This window comes from Myxine glutinosa, chromosome 2 (assembly GCF_964187855.1).
Source record: "Myxine glutinosa chromosome 2, kmMyxGlut1.1, whole genome shotgun sequence".
Classification (NCBI taxonomy): domain Eukaryota; kingdom Metazoa; phylum Chordata; class Myxini; order Myxiniformes; family Myxinidae; genus Myxine; species Myxine glutinosa.
This window is the reverse complement of record NC_136262.1, coordinates 86,531,069-86,554,108: the sequence shown is the minus strand read 5'-3', so window position 1 is coordinate 86,554,108 and position 23,040 is coordinate 86,531,069. Positions and strand designations below refer to the sequence as shown.

Here is a 23,040-nt window from a genome sequence, read left to right as displayed (position 1 = left end):
CTCTCTCAACGATACTCCACACATCCACCGAACCATTCACATTTCCACCCTTTCCAGCCTTCGTTGCTGCTCTACGTTCATTACCCATGTCACGCTCCCATAAATCATAACACTTCTCACACATGCAGCATACACCTTTCCCTTCAGCTTCAACGACACTCCCCTCCTCGTCAGCATGCCACTCAGTTCCCGAAACTCTTTCATGCACATCTCACTCTAGCAACCGCTGCCGAGTCTGATCCACCTTCTCCATTCAGCATGTCTCCTCGGTAGCAAAATGTTTTCACACCTTCCAGCTTCACGCCGTCTCCAAGATCCAACTCAACATTTCCTCCATCTGCAGCTCCCTCTGTGCACACCTTACACTTGAATGTAGTTGCCACACTGGTTAATGACCCCCTCAGACCACTACATTTTTGATGAACCCACTCTGTGCACATTGTACATTGAATGGAGTTCACTCCGACACCCTTCCTGCACACAGCACACGCCCACTTCCCAGTTCTTTCCACCTCACCACATGCTTTACCACTTGCCATCACTTTCGTTTTTCCGATATTCACCTTTAGACCTTTTGTCTCCATACATTCCTTCCACTTGTTCATCTTTTCCTTCAGCCCATCCATACTTTCTGCAATCAACACCAGATCATCTGCATACAACAACTCCCACGGTAAACCCTCCTTTACGTTCTGAGCCAGCACCTCCATCACAGCTACAAATAGTAGTGGACTTAGTACCGACCCCTGATGCACTCCCACCTTCACCTCAAACTCACCACTGTTCCCGTCCTTCGTCCTTGCAGCTATGCGCGCTCTTTTGTACATTGCCATCACTACTCTGATCAACCATTCCTCCACTCCTAACTTCGTCAATGCCCATGTCAATACTTCACGTGGAACCCCATCGAATGCTTTCTCCAGATCAACAAACCCAATAAGCAACTTCTTCCTCTTCTCCATGTACTCAATCCTGCAACTGCCTCACAATAAAGAGCGCGTCTGTCGTTCCTCTTCCTGGTGTTACGTGGTCCCCTCGGTGAATACCTGGTCTCGGTGACCCCCGGACCGTGAGAGGAACTTCGCCAGAAAGCTGTATTAAATATGCGCTTTCGCCACGCAATCCATATGAATTTCACCCCAGAGACAACTGACGTTCAAGGATATATTTCAATGGGAATGACCATACAATTGCAATGACACAACCACGGAGATTTTCCCCGAGCAATCAACCATATACAACCATCAACAATTCCCAATTCACAAGCACTTTCCTATGAGTAAGATGGCCATCTTATATACGTGTGTCCCGGTGAGTACTCACGACACCCTTTTGGTCTCGGTCCCGCACAATGTCTCTGGGCCCCTCCTGACCAAGATGATGGTCGCCGTCACCGCACTCGGGCGGTAGAACGAACCCCGGGTGGACGTGTTTCCACCGGGCAGGTATCGTACCAGGCACCGTGGCTGCAGCCCCTCGTGGCCACGCGAGGCGGATACGGTAAAGCAAGCCAAACCCCACGCCGCTTGCAAGGCGGGTTAGGCCCCAACGTGCGACCCGCACGCGTCTGTTTGGACGGTGCCGCGAACGAGGCCAGGCGCGGGGTCGATGCACGGCCCCACGTCAACTTGCCGTCTCCACCGGGCAGGTACAAGTCCCGGTAATTCCTCTCGCCAGACAGGCTTCGGATCGGAACGCCGCTTTTCCAAGCAGCGCAAGGTCGATCCCACCTTTTGTCGGAGCGGGGCGAGGAAGAATAATACTCGTCCTTTTTTCCTCGTGTCTTTTTCTCTTCCGTTTCCGGTCACTTCCGTTTCCGGCCACTCCCTCAGAAGGGCTCCTGACCCTCCAACCACAACAACTACACAACAACTTAATATACTACACACGGATAAGCAAAGACCTGAATGGTAATTCACATACATTCACATAAATATGTAACACTCCCCCCCTTCAAGAAAGAAAGTTTGAACCCAGCGAAAACTTTCTTTGCCGGCCAATTTGGAGAAACAAACCAGATAACTCAACCCCCCCCCACATTATCCGTTCCCCCCGGGCACAGTTATCACTTAAAAATAAAGCAACCAAAATTTCACCACAACCCCTCCAGATTACTCCCTCTGGACTAAGTACCAACAACGACATTGTCCCTGCCAAATCAAACTCCATCTCATGACCCTCTGACTTTGACCGTCAGTTTCTTGGGAATGAAGGTTAAGGGGTTGATCAAAGATCCAAAGTTAAGCAACTCGATAGCACTTTTTCCGGGAGGCCAAGCCGAGTATTCACTACATGGATGCCTTTAGGAACGGCGTTCACGGTTAATTCGTGTAGGAATCTTGGCTCGGCGGCTCCGCCGCCTTCAGTGCTTCTACTTCTCAGAACTTCCCTAATAATTAGGGTGGGACCACTGGTCCCTGTAGTCCCATGAATAGCGGTCTCCTTCTCGGCCACTACCAAAACTACCGCCCAGTTGTCCTCTCCTGTAGACCTCTCGACGCCTACGAAATGCCTTCCCTACTGTTATGGTCCGACCCTCCAAATCCTTGCCATTCCAATTCTTCTCTGCCTCTCTGGCGTCTTTTGTGCTGGCAAACGTGACAAAGCCGAACCCTCTTGACTGTTGCGTTTCCCAGTCTCTTACCAACCGCACTTCCACCAGCGGCCCATATCTGTTGAAGACAGAGGTCAGAACTTCTTCCTCTGTTTTGAAGTTCAGTCCCCCTACAAATAACTTGGCACTTTGGTCGCCATCCCGAGCTGGTGTGATGTTATTTTCCCTGCTGGGCTCTTTACCAACCCTCAGGTTACCATAAACTTGACCCCCGGCCAAATCATTCCCGATAACCACAGATACACCCTCTACAGGAAGCGTGGCTTGTAAACCGACGGTGACCGGTCCTGACACCAAATCGGACTCCAACTGGATGACCTGAAGGGGAGCACTAACACCGCCCCCGATCCCCTGTAAACGAACACTATCCCCCGTTGCCGTCTCCTCGGACCATGGCAAAATGCCTTCAAGCATTAAAGATTGATGGGCCCCTGTGTCCCTCAATATCCTAACCGGTCTCCGGTTAGTCGAGGCTCCATCCAGTGACACAAACCCCTCTGAAATAAATGGTTGGTAACCCTTTTGATGGCGATTTCTTACGCTAGCCATCGCATTCGGAGTTGTAATAGTCGGACTCCGCTCTGGGTTGTCCCTTTTCATGAGGTAACAACTGGACATCAAGTGTCCAGGTTTCTTGCAAAACGCGCAAGTAGGCCCGGAGGAAAAACTCGGGGTCTGCCTCGGGCCCCCCGAACTATAAGTTTGTCTTGGGCCCGCATCCCTCTGATTTCGAACCGGTGGGGTATCATAGTTGTCCCCATAATCATCTCGAGGCCGCCGCCATGTATGGTCGTTCTCCGCACCTGCTGTTCCCCACCTCCCCTGCGGAGATCTAGGCGAGGAGTTAGGTTCGTGGACCCCTATTCGGTGGGTTAAGGCATAATCATCTGCCATGGTGGCTGCGTCCCACAACTTTGGTACCTTCTTTTCCTGCAGGTACACTTTGATGTCCTCGTGGACACACTGCTGGAATTCCTCCACCAGGATCAAGTCCCGCAATGTCTCGAAGTCTTTCCCGACTCCTTTTGACTCACACCACCGATCAAACATGTTTTCTTTCACTCTGGCAAACTCCACATGGGTCTCACTCTCCCTCTTCCTGGCATTCCTGAATTTTTGCCTGTAAGCTTCCGGAACCAACTCATAGGCCTTGAGGATGTGCTTCTTCAGTACCTCATAATCTGCACATTGGTCCATTGGTAGCGCCGAATAAATTTCCTGAGCTTTCCCCACCAGCACACTTTGCACGAGTATGGTCCAGGCCTCCTCCGGCCAGTTTAATTGTCGAGCCACTTTCTCAAAGTGTGGGAAAAATTTCGCGACTTCTTTTTCACTGAACGGTGGAACCAGCCTCACATGTCTGCCCACATCCCAGGTTTTCAGGTTAGGTGTCGACCCCGTCAGCAAGGGTGGTGCCTCTCCCCGTTCTCTCATTAACTCCAGCTCCTTGAATTTGATTTCTTGCTGAAGCTCCATGTCACGTTCCTTTAATTCCCTTTCCGCTTTTCTCTCCTCTGCTTCGAGGTCCCTTGCAGCTCTCCTCTCCTCTGCTTTTCTCCCTTCTAACCTTTCCTGGAGTTCTCGTTCCACTCTCCTTTCCTCTGCTTGTTTCTCTTCTCTCCTCGCTTCTGCTTTCCTTTCTTCTTCTGCTAACCTTTCCTGGAGTTCTCATTCCACTCTCCTTTCCTCTGCTTGTTTCTCTTCTCTCCTCGCTTCTGCTTTCCTTTCTTCTTCTGCTCTTTCCTTTTCTGCTTTCCTTTCTTCTTCTGCTCTTTCCTTTTCTGCTTTCCTTTCTTCTTCTGCTCTTTCCTTTTCTGCTTTCCTTTCTTCTTCTGCTCTTTCCTTTTCTGCTTTCCTTTCTTCTTCTTTTAACCTTTCCTGGAGTTCTCGTTCCACTCTCCTTTCCTCTGCTTGTTTCTCTTCTCTCCTCTCTTCTGCTTTCCTTTCTTCTTCTTTGATCCGTTCCTGGCTCCGTAATTGCAACTCCAGTTTCCGGAGCTCAACGTCTTCTGGTTCTTCGGGTAGCCACTCCCAGGCTAACTCGTCCCATGTTCCTAATCCCACCATAGATTGTATCACCGTGGCCTGCAACTCTGCCTTCCTCAAATTAGTTCGGACCTCCAAGTTAAAATGTTTGGCCAATTTCAAGATGTCCGACTTTAGCAACGCTCGGAACTGTGCCTCACTCGGGGTTACCCCAAAGTTCTGTGCCACAAACGCCATGGTGCCTATCGTTAACACCTGTTAACCTTCACCCAAGACTTTACCCCAATTTCTCAAAAATTTTTTTTTTTACCAATTAATAATTAATTAATAAATTTTAATTAATAAAAAAATTATTATTTTATTATTTTATACAATTTTAAATCCCGGACGTAGACCCAATTGCGAAACCGCAAATCGTAATTTGGACGAGCCCCCAATTCTGTTACGTGGTCCCCTCGGTGAATACCTGGTCTCGGTGACCCCCGGACCGTGAGAGGAACTTCGCCAGAAAGCTGTATTAAATATGCGCTTTCGCCACGCAATCCATATGAATTTCACCCCAGAGACAACTGACGTTCAAGGATATATTTCAATGGGAATGACCATACAATTGCAATGACACAACCACGGAGATTTTCCCCGAGCAATCAACCATATACAACCATCAACAATTCCCAATTCACAAGCACTTTCCTATGAGTAAGATGGCCATCTTATATAGGTGTGTCCTGGTGAGTACTCACGACACCCTTTTGGTCTCGGTCCCGCACAATGTCTCTGGGCCCCTCCTGACCAAGATGATGGTCGCCGTCACCGCACTCGGGCGGTAGAACGAACCCCGGGTGGACGTGTTTCCACCGGGCAGGTATCGTACCAGGCACCGTGGCTGCAGCCCCTCGTGGCCACGCGAGGCGGATACGGTAAAGCAAGCCAAACCCCACGCCGCTTGCAAGGCGGGTTAGGCCCCAACGTGCGACCCGCACGTGTCTGTTTGGACGGTGCCGCGAACGAGGCCAGGCGCGGGGTCGATGCACGGCCCCACGTCAACTTGCCGTCTCCACCGGGCAGGTACAAGTCCCGGTAATTCCTCTCGCCAGACAGGCTTCGGATCGGAACGCCGCTTTTCCAAGCAGCGCAAGGTCGATCCCACCTTTTGTCGGAGCGGGGCGAGGAAGAATAATACTCGTCCTTTTTTCCTCGTGTCTTTTTCTCTTCCGTTTCCGGTCACTTCCGTTTCCGGCCACTCCCTCAGAAGGGCTCCTGACCCTCCAACCACAACAACTACACAACAACTTAATATACTACACACGGATAAGCAAAGACCTGAATGGTAATTCACATACATTCACATAAATATGTAACACTGGCATAAATCTAAACTGCATTTCGTCGATCTTCACCTTCTTCCTTATCCTCCTCTCCAACACTCTTTCCAATACCTTCATTCCATGCTCCAATAACTTTATCGCTCGGTACGAGCCACACTCCAGAGGGTCACTTTTCCCCTTGTACAGAGGGACGAGGGTACTCAGTTCCCAATCCACTGGAATGCGGCCTTCTATCACCACCAGATTGCAGATCTCAGTCATTTTTACATTCTGATTACAGGTGTTTGACAAGGATGAACGAATTAGATTCTGGCGAAGATCCACAAACGGACATGATTTTTTTTTAAAGTTTTTTTTAGTGATTCTTTACCATTGAGAGATAGAGCCAACAACGATAACATTTAAAAACGTTGTGGATGGATTCAGGCGAAACTTGGTGGACAGGTTGGGTGTGTGACAAGGACGAATTGATTCAATTTTGGTTAAGATCCGGGTCAGCAGATACGGCCTATCAGATTGATACAAAACGTAAACTGTTCAGCCTGGCGGAGGTACGTACTCCACTGAGTGTTGTTCTAGTCTGGTGGGTAATAATATAATAATAATTCTTTTTTTTTTTTTCTTTTTTTTGTATACAAGATCGAGGCTCGTGAAAGAGCGAACATTAATCACACAGAAAGACAAACAGACACACAAAACAAATAACATCGGGAGCGGTAGACAAGATGGAGAGAGAGGGGGAAGGACACAAACACAACATTTGAGAGCAGGGACCGAGAGACATGGAGACATCGAGAGAACTGTGGGAGGGAGAGGGCTTTGGGGGGAAGGCATGGGAAGGGGGGGGGGGGGGTGGGAGAGGTATAAAACATATGGACAATTATTTTGTATTATTATTTTATATTATTTTTATTATTATTATTTTGTATTTATTTACTTTCTTTGTATCTTATTTACTTTTTGTAGTATTTACTTTATTTGTATCAATTATTTTGTATTATTTTGTATATTATTTTGTATAGCGCTTTTCAAGAAGCCCAGAGGTTATATTTTCACCCCTGTCTGTCTGTCTGTCTGTCTATTTGTCTGTGAGCAGGATATCCCAAAAAGGTGTTGATGGATTCGCACGAAATTTGATGGACTGGTTGGGTGTGTGACAAGGATGAATTGATTAGATTTTGGTGAAGATCAGGATGCAGATCCAGCCTAAGAGTGGAATATAAAACATAAACTGTTCAGCCTGACAGAGATGTACGTTTGTGCGCTACCGAGTGCCGTTCGAGTTGTATCACAAAATCTGTCGTAACGATACATCCGCAACAAATACATTGCAAAAAAGAGACAGTATCTAAAGTGATTCATCATATTGTGCAAACAATCTATGAGGTACGAAAATTAATGCCAATACAAACAATTATTTGCAGATAACTAACAATGTTAAACTTTACAAATCATCAATTACACACCAACAATAATCTGTTACATGCTAGAAACAATCTGTTAGATACCACCACCAATCTGTTAGATACCACCACCAATCTGTTGGATACCACCACCAATCTGTTGGATACCACCACCAATCTGTTGGATACCACCACCAATCTGTTGGATACCACCACCAATCTGCTGGATACCACCACCAATCTGCTGGATACCACCACCAATCTGCTGGATACCACCACCAATCTGCTGGATACCACCACCAATCTGCTGGATACCACCACCAATCTGCTGGATACCACCACCAATCTGCTGGATACCACCACCAATCTGCTGGATACCACCACCAATCTGCTGGATACCACCACCAATCTGCTGGATACCACCACCAATCTGCTGGATACCACCACCAATCTGCTGGATACCACCACCAATCTGTTGGATACCACCACCAATCTGCTGGATACCACCACCAATCTGCTGGATACCACCACCAATCTGCTGGATACCACCACCAATCTGTTGGATACCACCACCAATCTGTTGGATACCACCACCAATCTGTTGGATACCACCACCAATCTGCTGGATACCACCACCAATCTGCTGGATACCACCACCAATCTGCTGGATACCACCACCAATCTGTTGGATACCACCACCAATCTGTTGGATACCACCACCAATCTGCTGGATACCACCACCAATCTGCTGGATACCACCACCAATCTGCTGGATACCACCACCAATCTGCTGGATACCACCACCAATCTGCTGGATACCACCACCAATCTGCTGGATACCACCACCAATCTGCTGGATACCACCACCAATCTGCTGGATACCACCACCAATCTGCTGGATACCACCACCAATCTGCTGGATACCACCACCAATCTGCTGGATACCACCACCAATCTGCTGGATACCACCACCAATCTGCTGGATACCACCACCAATCTGCTGGATACCACCACCAATCTGCTGGATACCACCACCAATCTGTTGGATACCACCACCAATCTATAACCACTATAAACAATATGTTACACACTACCACCGATTAGTTACACACCACCACCAATCTGTTACACCCTACCACCTATCAGTTACATAACACCACCAATCTGTTACACACTACCACCCATCAGTTACCAATCTGTTACACACCACCAATCTGTTACACACCACCAATCTGTTACACACTACCACCGATCAGTTACATACCACCACCAATCTGTTACATACTACCACCCATCAGTTACCAATCTGTTACACACCACCAATCTGTTACACACCACCAATCTGTTACACACTATCACCAATTTGTAACCACTATAAACAATAAGTTACAACTACAAACAGTCTCTTACACACCTCAATAATAGCTATTACATACCACCACCAATCTGTTACATACTACCACCCATCAGTTACCAATCTGTTACACACCAGCAAGCTGTTACACACCACCAATCTGTTACACACTATCACCAATTTGTAACCACTATAAACAATAAGTTACAACTACAAACAGTCTCTGACACACCTCAATAATAGCTATTACATATCACCACCAATCTATTACATATCACCACCAATCTAATACACACCACAACCAATTTGTAACCACTACAATCTGTTAAAACTGAAACCAATGTTTCACACAAATACAATCTTACAAACTACCAACAATCTGTTACACACCTTCAACAATCTCTTACACACCATCAACAATCTATTACACACCATCAACAATCAGTTACCCACTACAACCAATCCATTACACATCATACACACATTCATACACACATTCTTACACACTACAAACGATCTAATATGCACAAGCAATAATCTTTACACATGCAACCATGCAGGCACAACTACCGGGGACGCCTCTTCGCGCTGGTTGTACCCCCGCAACATAAGTCGGGGGCCAAATCTTCTCCATTCTTCACTGCTGCCCGGATTCGTCAGGTCAGCGCGGTCACGGTCAGAGAGCCAATCGGTCCCCATGGACCGGCCCTTTCCCTCTTGTCTCTGTCTCTTCTCTCTCCCTCTCTCTTTTTCTGACTCTGTCAAGACACTGACTTTGTGAAGGCAGGGGTACACCATCCTGGATATGGGGGAAATCTGGGTCGCTCCTGGGAGATCGGTCTCCGATCTCCGATGCAGCGGGCTTGTTCGAGAGAACTGTCTGGGGCTATACAACAACAGCATCATGCAAGCAATGAGTTTCAAGGTGTTCTTGATGGATCTTTGGTTGAATGGTCATGCATCATGATGCAAAGGAATACATGATGAGAACCCAGTAGAAGTCCTTACTTGGCTTGATATGCATGCGTTTTCAAGGGTGGGCCAAACGCGGGACAGAAACGCATGCACAGCACAATGAGTGAGTGAGTTGTACATTTGGAATTTCATGTTGGAACATTTGCATTCTGCCGGGATGTGTAGAAATATTGCCTGTGAATTTTTGCACATTGTTCCATTGCACCTAAATGTTTGCAGGTGTCTTTGAGAACAAGGGGATTAAAATGTGTGTAGTGAATGGAGTAGAAATGTGTAGAAATATTGCCTGTGAATTTTTGCACATTGTTCCATTGCACCTAAATGTTTGCAGGTGTCTTTGAGAACAAGGGGATTAAAATGTGTGTAGTGAATGGAGTAGAAATGTGTAGAAATATTGCCTGTGAATTTTTGCACATTGTTCCATTGCACCTAAATGTTTGCAGGTGTCTTTGAGAACAAGGGGATTAAAATGGAAGGCCAAGGTTTAAACTTTCACCTGTCAAACATATTATATTATTATTAATAATATTACATGAAATTACAATTACACTACAATACATTACAATTACATTACAATTAACCCTCCCATCCACTTTCTGAATAATCCTCTCCAAGAAGTTCTGTCACTCAAGCTTTTGGGTCTCACTATCTGCCATGATCTTTCCTGGGAAAACCACATTTCAAATCTGGCCTCCAAAGCCAGTCGCCGACTGGGCATCCTCCATCGTGCGAAGTCCTTCCTTGGCACACCTGAGCTCCTCATCACATACAAGGCTTTCATCCGCAGCTCAATGGAATACTGCTCTCCCCTCTGGGCTGGTGCTCCTGCCTCACACCTAGCCCGTCTTCACGCTGTTAAAACCAAAGCATTCAGAATCAATGGAATCTCCCGCGATGAAGCGAACTCCAAGGGCCTCTCACTCACCGCAGGCAGGTTGGTGGTCTTTCCGTCTTCTACCGACTCCTCTCTGGCCTTGCCACCCCCAGCTCTCTCTGGGCTCTGTCCCGCAAATATTCCTACAGGTCGCACAAGATCTGCCTGCAACCCTCTTATGGTTAAACTGCCAAAATCAAGACTCTCTGCTCACCTTCACTCCTTCATTCCTCTTTTCTCCCACCCCTGTAACAAACTCCCTCACTCTCTTCAATCCCACTCCACCCTCCAGGTCTTTAAAACAGCTGTTCACCACCATCTCTTATCTTCCCCCATCCAAAACCTTGATCTTTTCTATCCCCGCTAATTTCACCCCAATTCCACTTTTTTGAAATACCAACTTTTGTCCTGGAAGTCCTTGTGTTTTATACTTCTCCCACCCCCCCCCCCCCTTCCCACGCCTCCTCCCCCCCCACACATCTCCCTGCTCTTAAATGTTGTGTGCTCTCAAGTGTGTGTGCTTTCCCTTCTCTTGTCTTCCGCTCCCTCTTTTTATATATTTTGTTTGTCTGGTTGATTTGTTTGTGAAGTAAATGTCAGCTCTTTCACGAGCCTCGATTCAGTATACAAAAAAAAAAAAAAAAAAATCACAATTACATTATTACATTACATACATTATTATTAATAAAATTATTATTATTATTATTATATTATTATGACATATTATTAACATTATTATAATTATTATTAATTACATTATTATTTTTATTATTTTATATTATATCCTGCATATTATATTAACATCCTCAACCCCTACATTATTATGTTAAATTCCATATGTAAGCAGAACGGCACTCGGTAGAGCGCATACCTCCGCCAGGCTGAACAGTTTATGTTTTGTATCCCACTGATAGCCCGGATCAGGGGTCAGACCTGAACCAAAATCGAATCATTTCGGCCTTGTCCCACACTCAACCTGTCCACCAAGTTTCATCCAAATCCGTCCATATATTTTTGAGATATCGTGTTATATATCGTTTTTGTCCCTATCTATCAATGATGAAGAATCACTAAAAAAAAATTCTAGTATATGGATCCGGATCCAAATTTTCACCAAAATGTAATCATTTTGTCTGTCTTTGCCACACAAACAACCTGTCCACCAAGTTTTGTTCAAATCAGTCCTTAACGTTTTGAGATATCCTGCTCACAGACAGACAGACAAACAGGGGTTAAAACATAACATAACCTCTGCCAACCTTTGGTGTGGTTTAAATAATTACAAAACAAAAAGAATGAAGGAAATATGTGATGTCGATCCAAAAACATTGATCACAACTAATTTGGTTCCAACACTCAAAGGACGTGGAACAACCTGTGGAAATTGCATGTGAGATAAAAGCCAAAAGTAGTACCTTGAGAATCTGATCGCCCTCTTCCAAGCCTTGTTGTGAAGCTGGGCTGCCAGCCTGCACGCCAGCCACAAAAATGCCCACGTCGTTTCCACCTGCTAGGCGCAGCCCAACACTGTCGGACTTGCGAAACCGCACCACCTTCATCTCGAGCCTTGGAGAGGTAGGTTAAAGAGGTACATGCGAGGGTGAAAGCATGCTATGGAGGACTCAACGTCACCGTGACATGTTCCCCATATGAACATACTTGCAGTAAGCCACATAGTTGATATGACCTCTCGTGACGTGCTCCTGCCGTACCATTTACATGAACAGCAAATGTTATTTAATAGGGTACGATACAACATATTAAAAGTGTGTGTGTGTGTGTGTGTGTGTGTGTGTGTGTACAATTCAAAAAACAACCCCTCAGCACATACATACAGGAGGGGTAAGTGCAGACTGGAAGTTTGGGACGAACACGCCTCACCACCACATAGTTAAAAACACCTCACCACCACAAAATAAAAGAAAACCTCACCACCACGTAAATAAAAACACCTCACCACCACATAATTCAAAACACCTCACCACCATGTAATTCAAAACACCTCACCACCTCGTAATTCAAACACCTCACCACCATGTAATTCAAAACACCTCACCACCTCGTAATTCAAAACACCTCACCACCATGTAATTCAAAACACCTCACCACCTCGAAATTCAAACACCTCACCACCAAGTAATTCAAAACACCTCACCACCACATGATTCAAAACACCTCACCACCACTTGATTCAAAACACCTCACCACCATGTAATTCAAAACACCACACCACCACGTAGTTCAAACACCTCACCATGTAATTCAAAACACCTCACCACCTCGTAATTCAAAACACCTCACCACCATGTAATTCAAAACACCTCACCACCTCGAAATTCAAACACCTCACCACCAAGTAATTCAAAACACCTCACCACCACATGATTCAAAACACCTCACCACCACTTGATTCAAAACACCTCATCACCACGTGATTCAAAACACATCACCACCACGTGATTCAAAACACCTCACCACCACGTGATTCAAAACACCTCACCACCACTTGATTCAAAACACCTCACCACCACGTAATTCAAACACCTCACCACCAAGTAATTCAAACACCTCACCACCACATGATTCAAAACACCTCACCACCACGTGATTCAAAACACATCACCACGTGATTCAAAGCACCTCACCACCACGTGATTCAAAACACCTCACCACCACGTGATTCAAAACACCTCACCACCACGTGATTCAAAACACCTCACCACCACTTGATTCAAAACACCTCACCACCACGTGATTCAAAACATCTCACCACCACGTGATTCAAAACACATCACCGCGTGATTCAAAACACATCACCACCACGTGATTCAAAACACCTCACCACCACGTGATTCAAAACACCTCACCACCACGTAATTCAAACACCTCACCACCAAGTAATTCAAAACACCTCACCACCACATGATTCAAAACACCTCACCAACACATGATTCAAAACACCTCACCACCACGTGATTCAAAACACCTCACCACCACGTGATTCAAAACACCTCACCACCACGTGATTCAAAACACCTCACCACCACGTGATTCAAAACACCTCACCACCACGTGATTCAAAACACCTCACCACCACGTGATTCAAAACACCTCACCACCACGTGATTCAAAACACCTGACCACAACGTGATTAAAAACACCTGACCACAACGTGATTCAAAACACCTCACCACCACGTGATTCAAAACACCTCACCACCACGTGATTCAAAACACCTCACCACCACGTGATTCAAAACACCTCACCACCACGTGATTCAAAACACCTCACCATCACGTGATTCAAAACACCTTACCACCACGTGATTCAAAACACCTCACCACCACGTGATTCAAAACACCTTACCACCACGTGATTCAAAACACCTCACCACCACGTGATTCAAAACACATCAACATGTGATTCAAAATACCTCACCACCACGTGATTCAAAACACATCACCACGTGATTCAAAACACCTTACCACCACGTGATTCAAAACACCTCACCACCACGTGATTCAAAACACCTCACAGCCACGTTATTAAAAACACTTCACAACCATGGAAACAAAAGTTTGAGGGAGTAGTTCAGTGACAACAGAGACACTGCCCAGATATGTAGGTATATAGATAGATGACTGTACCTGAGTTGCTGTGTTGTCATAGTTTACATCAATCATAATACAAACAATTATTTTGCAGAAATGTATTTGTAATATACGTGATACTACATTTTATAAACAATTGAAGTTGAAGATTTAAGTTGAAAATTTTTATTTTCCAAAGAATTTTTTTTTTTTTCAAACATTTTCAATGGATCTCACGAGATCTCGGAGACGGTGGGAGGGATTTTCGAAGCTCCACACGGTCTCCACGTTTTTCGAAGTTAAGTCTGTTCACAATTGTATTTTGTCGAAACTGTATTTATCTTTCGGTGTGTGAAGTTATTGTGTGCAACTTTGGTTGTTTCTCGGTGTTTATCTTTCATAAATTGATCGTCTGTTTGCCGTGTCGCGAGCAAGGCCTTTGCCGCGTCGCGAACGATTTGAAATCGAAGTTAAGTGATTGTTCCCATTTGTATTTTCGTTAAAACTGTATTTATTTATGGTGTTGTATGTATATTGTGTCCCGACGAAGATTTTTCGGTGCAAATCTTTCATACCTGTATTGAAAATCGTGTTAATTCGTGTCGTGTCTTGAGGCCTTGTACAGTGTGCACTGTACAACCTTGAGGCTTTGTTTTTCTCTCAGCGGTCCGTCGTTTGTGATCCAATAACTTTCGTTCTCTGTATTCCCAGTCTTTTCACCCATAGTCTTTTCACCCGTTCTTCTCAATTTCCCCCCTCTCACTCCCCCTCCTCACCCATAGATCCATTTCCTTTCACCCTTTCCCTTCCTTGTGTAAATCTCAACTCAAAAAAAACAACAAACAAACAAAAAAAAAACATTTCCTTCTCTGTTCTCATTCGTTTATTCATTCTTATTCGTTCGTTCGTTCTTCGACCACGTGTTTCTCCCCCATTTCCCCAGATAGTTTTCACTCATTAACCTTCAATGTTTACACTTTTAGTCCTTGAGCCAACCGGCCATTTTTTGAAGTGAATGCTCCGGGGGGGGGGGGGGGGGGGGGAGTAATTCTCATTATGATTTTCCATTAGACCAATGTCTCAAGTGTCAGAAAAGGTGTGATGGACATCTGAGAACGGTAGCTTAGTGCCCGGATGGACGCCATCTTTGAAACCACCCAGCTCGAAAATGCCCATTTGGTGGGGTACATTGTTGCACGTGTATCTGGACTTCTATACTAGCTATCGATGTGCGGTTGACGACTAAATATACGTCCGATGTGTACCGTCTAAATAAAAAATAATATGAAGCATTTTGTTTTAGATTAATTATTATAAAAATCAATTTATCGAAAAAAAACATATTTTTCAATATTTTATTATTAGACTTGTACTTTTTTTAGTGAAACAACACTGGTATGATTTTCCAAATTATGCATTGTGCTACACCGTTTATCTGTCTATAAAAATAACTCAAAAACTAAAACATATCATCCACCACGAGTGTACACAAAAAATATATGAAAAGGCATGCACTTTCCACAAACCGAAACTAGAACGGGCACTCGGTAGAGCGCATACCTTCGCCGCAGCTACTGTTCTGTACTTGGCATGGGAGTGTAGGGAACAGAACAACAAAAATACGATTTTGACCTTTTCGTGACCTTGACCTTGACCTTTGACCCGATTGCTCCCAAAATCTAATCAAATGTGTCCCGTATAATAACCAATCATCCCACCAAATTTCATGCAATTCGGTTGAATACTTTTTGAGTTATGCGAATAACATACACACACACACACAGACATACAAATAAATACACAGCGATCAAAACATAACCTTCCGCTTTTGCGAAGGTAACTATGTCAGTTGGAATTTCCCGCCGATAATCAACCCACAGAACCCAGTGCCGAAAGTGACGTCAGTCTATTCTATATCTATATTCTATATTCTATATCTCAGTCTGAGATTTGTTGCGCGGTGACCTGATTAATTTCTGAGGGGGGGGGGGGGGGGGGTGGGTGGCTTAAGAACTAAAAGTGAACATGTTAGATGGCGCCACATACAACTCTATTATAGAGTTGTATTGTGGCGCCATCTAACATGTTCACTGACTTGGATGAGTATGTCTATGTAAGCTGGCGAGCTTTTCGGATATCGGAGTAATCTAACGTCAGTCTTTTTGTTCTTTCAGCTGAGATGGCCGGTGTCGAGGCGAAACGGGCGAAGATTGAACCTGAGTCCGGAACGTGCATCCTGTGCAGCAAGAAGTCGCCACTCTCTGAACTAAGCAAGGCAGCGGGCAACAGTTCTTGGAAGACATTGTGTGACGCAGCCGCAGTTAGAAACTTTTATCCAATTCTAAAGCTAGTCCAAGAAGGCGCAGTTGAACTTCCTAATATTCCAATATTATACCATAGGGCTTGTAGATCAGACTTCACTCACAAAAACCACCTAGCTACTTTGACCAATGCAGCTAGAAGTTCTTCAGTTGATACTGGCGATGCGGTGCGACGGCGATCATCACGGGAAGAGACAGGATCAACTTCAACGGTCTACGATGATAAATGCATTTTTTGCCAGCGTGCTTCAAAATTCATAAAAGGCAGTCGTACCCGTGAAACAGTTGTCTTGGCTGTTGAACTTTGAGCAGATAAGACAAAAGGAGATGCTGCGACAGCTCGCAATGATGAGAGAGTTTTGGCATTGACTACACGAGATATGGTTGCAGCTGAGGCTCACTACCACTTCTCCTGCTATAGAAACTACACACGCCCCAAAAACCTCAAGTAGAAACTGACATTGAAGATAATATCGAGAAAAAAGAAATGATACGATGTATATTCAATTTCATTCGCACTGACTTGTTCTTGAACCCGAGGATTGTTCCAATAGTTGATGTTGCAACAGATATCCTGTCTTCAGATACATTTTCAGTTGATGTTCGTGACTCCATCAAGAAGAATCTGCAGCGCACATTACAAAGAGAGTTTGGAGAATCGCTCATCTTCTTCAATGTGAAACACCGTGTATACTTGATGCCCGATAATCTGACAAAGCGAGAGATTGCTGCAGAGTGCGTAAACCTGAAAGCAGAAGTGAAAGCATTTGAACGAACGGACGGTGAAAGTAACATTGTGTGTGCAGCTACTTCACTGCGACACCAGATCAAAGATGCTCATTACAATGAACGTTGGCCGCCTCAGCCAGCAGAACTCACTTCAGATTACGTGAAGATACCAGATTCTCTTCGTGTATTTCTGCATACTTTGATTTGCGGGAGTGGGGGTAGCTCTGCGCGTGCCGACACACTGGTATGGTCGATGGCTCAAGATATCATCAATGCTGTACACCGGGGTACCATCAGAACATCGAAGCATGTCCTACTTCCGTGGGTCATGAAAACGCTCACCGGTAATACAGAGGTCATCAGAATATTGAATCGACTCGGGCACGGATGTTCGTACACAGTTCTAGAAGAAATCGAGACAGCGCTATGCATAGACAAATTAGCAAGTGTGGAGAAAGATACAGTACCACTTCCGTCACATGTGCACCCTTCGGTCCCGACTGTATTAGCATTCGATAACATCGACAGGCTAGAGGAATCGCTGAGTGGTGGCGGAACATCGCATCGCGTCAACGGTATCATCGTCCAACCGAAGTCGCAGTCGTGTTTGCCGCCCCAACCTCCATCGGCAGTATCCAAAGCAGATAAGAAGCGATCTATCCCGTCATCCAGCGATTTAGTTCCAATATACAGCGGTGGGAAACGAGAGGGCCCACCTGCAATCAAGCCTGCAGATCTTTCTGACACTCTTGCAGGTGCAACATCCCTTGCGCAGCGCCGAAATCACGTATGGATTATGACTCGCATGCTGGAACCATGCGACCAGACAATCAGTTCGTGGACTGGTTTCAACATCATGACTAGAGATCGTGTTCAGGTGACGGAAGATGTAGTTGGCTACCTGCCGACTATAAACGCGCCTGCCACAGATATGGCAACAGTGCAAGAAATCCTCAGAGAAGCTCTGAACATCATGTCATCACTTCAGCTTGAGCGTATACCGGTGGTGCTAGACCAGGCACTATTTGCTAAGGCGACCGAAATAGCATGGAAAGATGTCGATCGATATGGAAGAATCATGCTCATGATGGGGAACTTCCATACCATCTGTAACTTCATGTCGAGCATTGGTAAAATGTTTGGAGATGCAGGCCTTCGGGATGTAGCTGTTGAGTCAGGAGTAATCGCTGAAGGTTCCATCAACAGGGTTCTGGAAGGCAAGCAATACAACCGTGCTGTGCGACTCCACAAGCTGATGTACGAGGCACTAATGCGCATCATTTGGAAGGGCTTCCAGGTGTGGATAGAAAGCAATCATCCTGACAAGGAACCCCAGATTCGAAGCACTGACCTCAAAATTCGCAGCATCAAGGAGGATGTTTGCCACGAGACTCTCGCTGCTGCTCTCGATGATGATTCATGTGTACAGAGCTTTGACATGTTCGCGAAATACCTACATTTTCTGCGAACCAAACATGGAGACCTGGCTCGCTTCTGGATGATGTATATTGATATGGTAGAGACCCTGCTGGGGTTGATTCGTGCGGATAGAGAAGGCGACTGGATGCTTCACTTGGCTTGTGTCAGAAGAGTGATCCCTTGGTGTTTCGCAATGAACAAGGTGAACTATGCTAGATATCTACCAGTGTACTATGCACAGATGACGCAACTCCACGAAACATGCCCCGAGTTGTACAGGCATTTCAATCAAGGCTACTTCTCCGTACAGCTTAGACCAGGGAATCCATTTGCCAGAATCGCTGTTGATCAGACAACAGAAGAAACAGTAAACAAAGATACGCAAACAGCTGGAGGAACACGAGGTTTTAGTCTTCGACAAGGGGCTGTGTCACGATACTATCTAACTGCAGAAAATCGGGCTACTGCACTGAGGCAACTACGAGAAACTATCCTTGTGAATGGCAGCGACACATCTCACGCCAAGCACCCTGACTTGTCTACTTCTCGCATCAAACGTGATGAGTCTGGCGTCACAGCTATCTGTGATCTACTGGAAAATGACTGGACCAATCCATTCGCCGATGATCCGTCATGTCTTCTCAGTATATCTACCGGAGCGGCTGCGAGGGAGGACGTTTCTAATGACCTACTCAACACCCTGCAAAAGGGGGAAGCGGCGTATCAAAGCTTCCAGAAACGTCTTGAAGAGGGAACAGGCTTTCATGACACATTGAACAAGCTAAACTTGAAGACCTTTGGTAAGACCAAGCAGAAAGTTGTGAAGGGCACAAACAAGGAGATCGTCCTGAGAGCTGACAGACAACTGTTTGCCACCATGATACTCATCGCCAAGACAAGGAACCTCGACATGCAACTTGTCCTTTGTCACCCACTAGGGCCGTTACCATGGTCTTTGGCAAACGTTGATGGGTCAATGAAAAAAACGAACAAAGCTGCACTTGCGAAACACATGGAAGGTCTTGTGGAACCAGCCGAGAACGTTGACAAGCGAAGTGCAACAATAATTGATGCGATGGCTCTCATACAAAAGATGCATGGCGAGAACGACACGTTCGAAGAACTATCTGACCGCATCCTTGCTGCAGCGCTTCACGCTGGTCAAGGCAGTGAGCGCATCGATGTTGTCTTTGACACATACACAGAAGAATCCATCAAAGCAGCTGAGCGTGTGAACTGCGGTTCAAATGAAGGCATCAGTTTCAGCGAGATCAGACCGGCACACAAAATCATGAACTGGCGGCGTCTCCTTGCTTGCAGCCAGACAAAGGAGAAACTGGTTGTGTTTCTGGCGGAGTCGTGGAAACATGAAACAAATCGCGAAAAGCTAGGCAACAGAACACTGTATGTCACCTGTGGTGAAAAATGTCTGGTACTGACCCGCGATAGGTGGAAGTTGGTGCAAGCACTCGAATGTAGCCACGAGGAAGCAGACACGCGTATGTTTCTCCACGCAAAGCACGCCGCTACCCACTACAAGACGATCAGCTTAGTGGCAGATGACACCGACGTTCTGATCATCAGTCTTCATCTCAGCAGAACCATCGATAGTCAGCTCTTCATCAGACGAGGAACAAAGGTTCGAGTCAGAATGATCGACGTTGGAAAGTTGGCTGCGGTATTGGGGTCTGGAGTTTGCAGTGCATTGCCAGGGCTTCATGCATGGAGCGGGTGTGACACTGTGAGTGCTCTGGCTAGCCAAGGAAAGATAAAGGCTTTGAAGCTTGTGCAAGCGAATGAGCTGTATCTTCAAGCATTCACAGATCTGGGATCTTCGTGGAATGTACCAACAGACGTCTTCAATAGCATTCAGGCCTTCACGTGTCAGCTGTACGCCAAGAACACGAAGATCGTCGGTGTTAATTCGCTCCGTTATCACATGTTCTGTGCAAAGAAGGGCCAGATCGAATCTGGACAATTGCCGCCTTGTGAAGACTCCTTGATGCAGCATACGCTTAGGGCCAACTATCAGGCGGCTATCTGGCGACGCAGCCTTGAAAACCTACCAGACGTCCCAACACCATCAGCAGGACATGGTTGGGAACTCGATGATGGCGGTTCGCTCACAATCCGATGGATGGCGGGTCTACCAGCTCCAGATGTCGTCTTGAATCTCATCTCATGCACATGCAGAAGGACGTGTCGACCGTCAGATTGCTCCTGCATACTGAATGGGTTGAAGTGCACTGTTGTGTGTAAGCTGCAGGGATGCTCCAACATGGTGCAGGATGATGCTATCGTGGCTCAGGATGCCAATGACTCTGATGGCGACTCTGATGATCAACTTTGTGTGCACTGTATATTGTATAGCATATGTTGTTCTCTATTATAATGCAGGCCAAATTGCCTGAAAATCTTTATAGACAGATAAACGGTTTAGCAAAATGTATAATTTGGAAGATCATACCGGTGTTATTTGACTAAAACATGACATGTTCAATGATACCTCCGCTTGCTTATTAGGAATATACATCGTATGGTGTTAAAATCAGCTCCATACGTCTTTCCAAACTCTAGTAATGAATAATTAATATAATTGGCGGCCATTTTGAAATCCAAGATGGCCACCAAAGTGCAGATTTCCTATGTAACAATTTCCGCCTGCTTATTAGATATCGTATGGTGTTAAAATCCTCTCCGTACGACATTCCTAACTTGCGTTATCGTCAGAATAGATAATGCCAGCGGCGGCCTAAGTCATTTTATGCCTCTTTACATTTATTTGTTGTAAACTCGTGGTGGATGATATGTTTTAGTTTTTGAGTTATTTTTATAGACAGATAAACGGTGTAGCACAATGCATAATTTGGAAAATCATACCAGTGTTGTTTCACTAAAAAAAGTACAAGTCTAATAATAAAATATTGAAAAATATATGATTTTTTTTCGATAATTGATTTTTATAATAATTAATCTAAAACAAAATGCTTCATATTATTTTTTATTTAGACGGTACACATCGGACGTATATTTAGTCGTCAACCGCACATCGATAGCTAGTATAGAAGTCCAGATACACGTGCAACAATGTACCCCACCAAATGGGCATTTTCGAGCTGGGTGGTTTCAAAGATGGCGTCCATCCGGGCACTAAGCTACCGTTCTCAGATGTCCATCACACCTTTTCTGACACTTGAGACATTGGTCTAATGGAAAATCATAATGAGAATTACTCCCCCTGCCGGAGCATTACTTTTGGTCTGGCTCAAGGACTATTTCCCCTCAAGTTATGTATTCCGTCATATTTTATAACACCTTTTTCTTCTTCTTCTTTAAAAGGCTGCTTTCGACTTGCTCACCAAATCAATTCATCCCAAAAAAAATATCCATCTCCTATAGTGCCTTTTTTCTACATTCCCTAAACTCTCCTGCACTCCATCCTCCATCCAGCGTCCTTAAACGTATTTTTAACTCGAAGGTCACAAGAAACTCATTTTGCAATAAATGTTCGTTTCCCATAAATCGTACACTTTCAAAAATCCAATCTCACCCCTCCCCTCCAAATCTTCCCCATAACCCCTCCCCTCCAAATCTTCCCCATAACCCCTCCCCTCCAAATCTTCCCCATCACCCCTCCCCTCCAAATCTTCCCCATCACCCATCCCTTTCAAATCTCCCCCCTTGCCCCCTCCCTCCTAAACTACCCCCTCACCCCTCCCCGCCAAGACGCCCCCTCGCCCCTCCCCTCCTAGACTCCTGCCTCACCCCTCCCCTCCAAATCTCCCCCATATCCCATCCCTTTCAAATCCCTCCCCTTGTCCCTTCCCTCCCAAACTCCCCCCTCACCCCTCCCCTTCAAATCTCCCCACCCTCATTGCTTCTCAATTTCCCCCCTCTCACTCCCCCTCCTCAAAGCGCCCTCCCCGCTTCTTCCCCCTTCAAACTCTCACCTCCATCTCCCACAACCTTCTGCCTCGCTCTTCCCCCTCCTCAAATAACACCTCATTGTGGCTCACCCAATCACCATCAAACCTTTTGTCCGCCCCATCCTTCCCTTTCTCCGAACTATTCTGAAATCTCTGACACACCTTCAACAGCTCTCCCTACCTCTTCCACCTCTTCCACATCTTACCCTACCCCTCCTCCCCCCTGTTCTGTATCTGATGCTCCCCCTTCCTCTTCATTAACGGTATGGACCTCAAACATCCGGGGCCTTCGTTCAAACTTAACTGATCTCTCCATACAGGTTGCTTCTGTCAAACCAGACGTGATCTGCTTAACAGAAACTTTCCTCCTTTATGATGTCTCTGATTCCATAGTATCTCTCCCGGGCTACTCCCTCCTCCGGTATGATAGACCTGAGCCTCGTACTGGAGGCGGGGTTGCTATCTTTATCAAAAACTCTCTTCCTCACTCGCCCTGCACTGCACTCTCTCCACCTCACCCC

At 45.7% G+C, this 23,040-nt stretch overlaps 1 protein-coding gene across 13 annotated transcripts in view; it reads right to left on the bottom strand.

Annotated features, from left to right (window-relative positions):
• LOC137422340 (tight junction protein ZO-1) overlaps nt 1-23,040 on the bottom strand; it is a 633,827-nt gene that overhangs the window by 223,099 nt on the left and 387,688 nt on the right. For all 13 annotated transcript variants that reach the window (XM_078771176.1, XM_078771169.1, XM_078771173.1 and 10 more), the window contains one exon: nt 11,950-12,100. In XM_078771176.1, the coding sequence (XP_078627302.1) occupies nt 11,950-12,100 (151 nt within the window). The remainder of the gene's footprint in view (nt 1-11,949; nt 12,101-23,040) is intronic.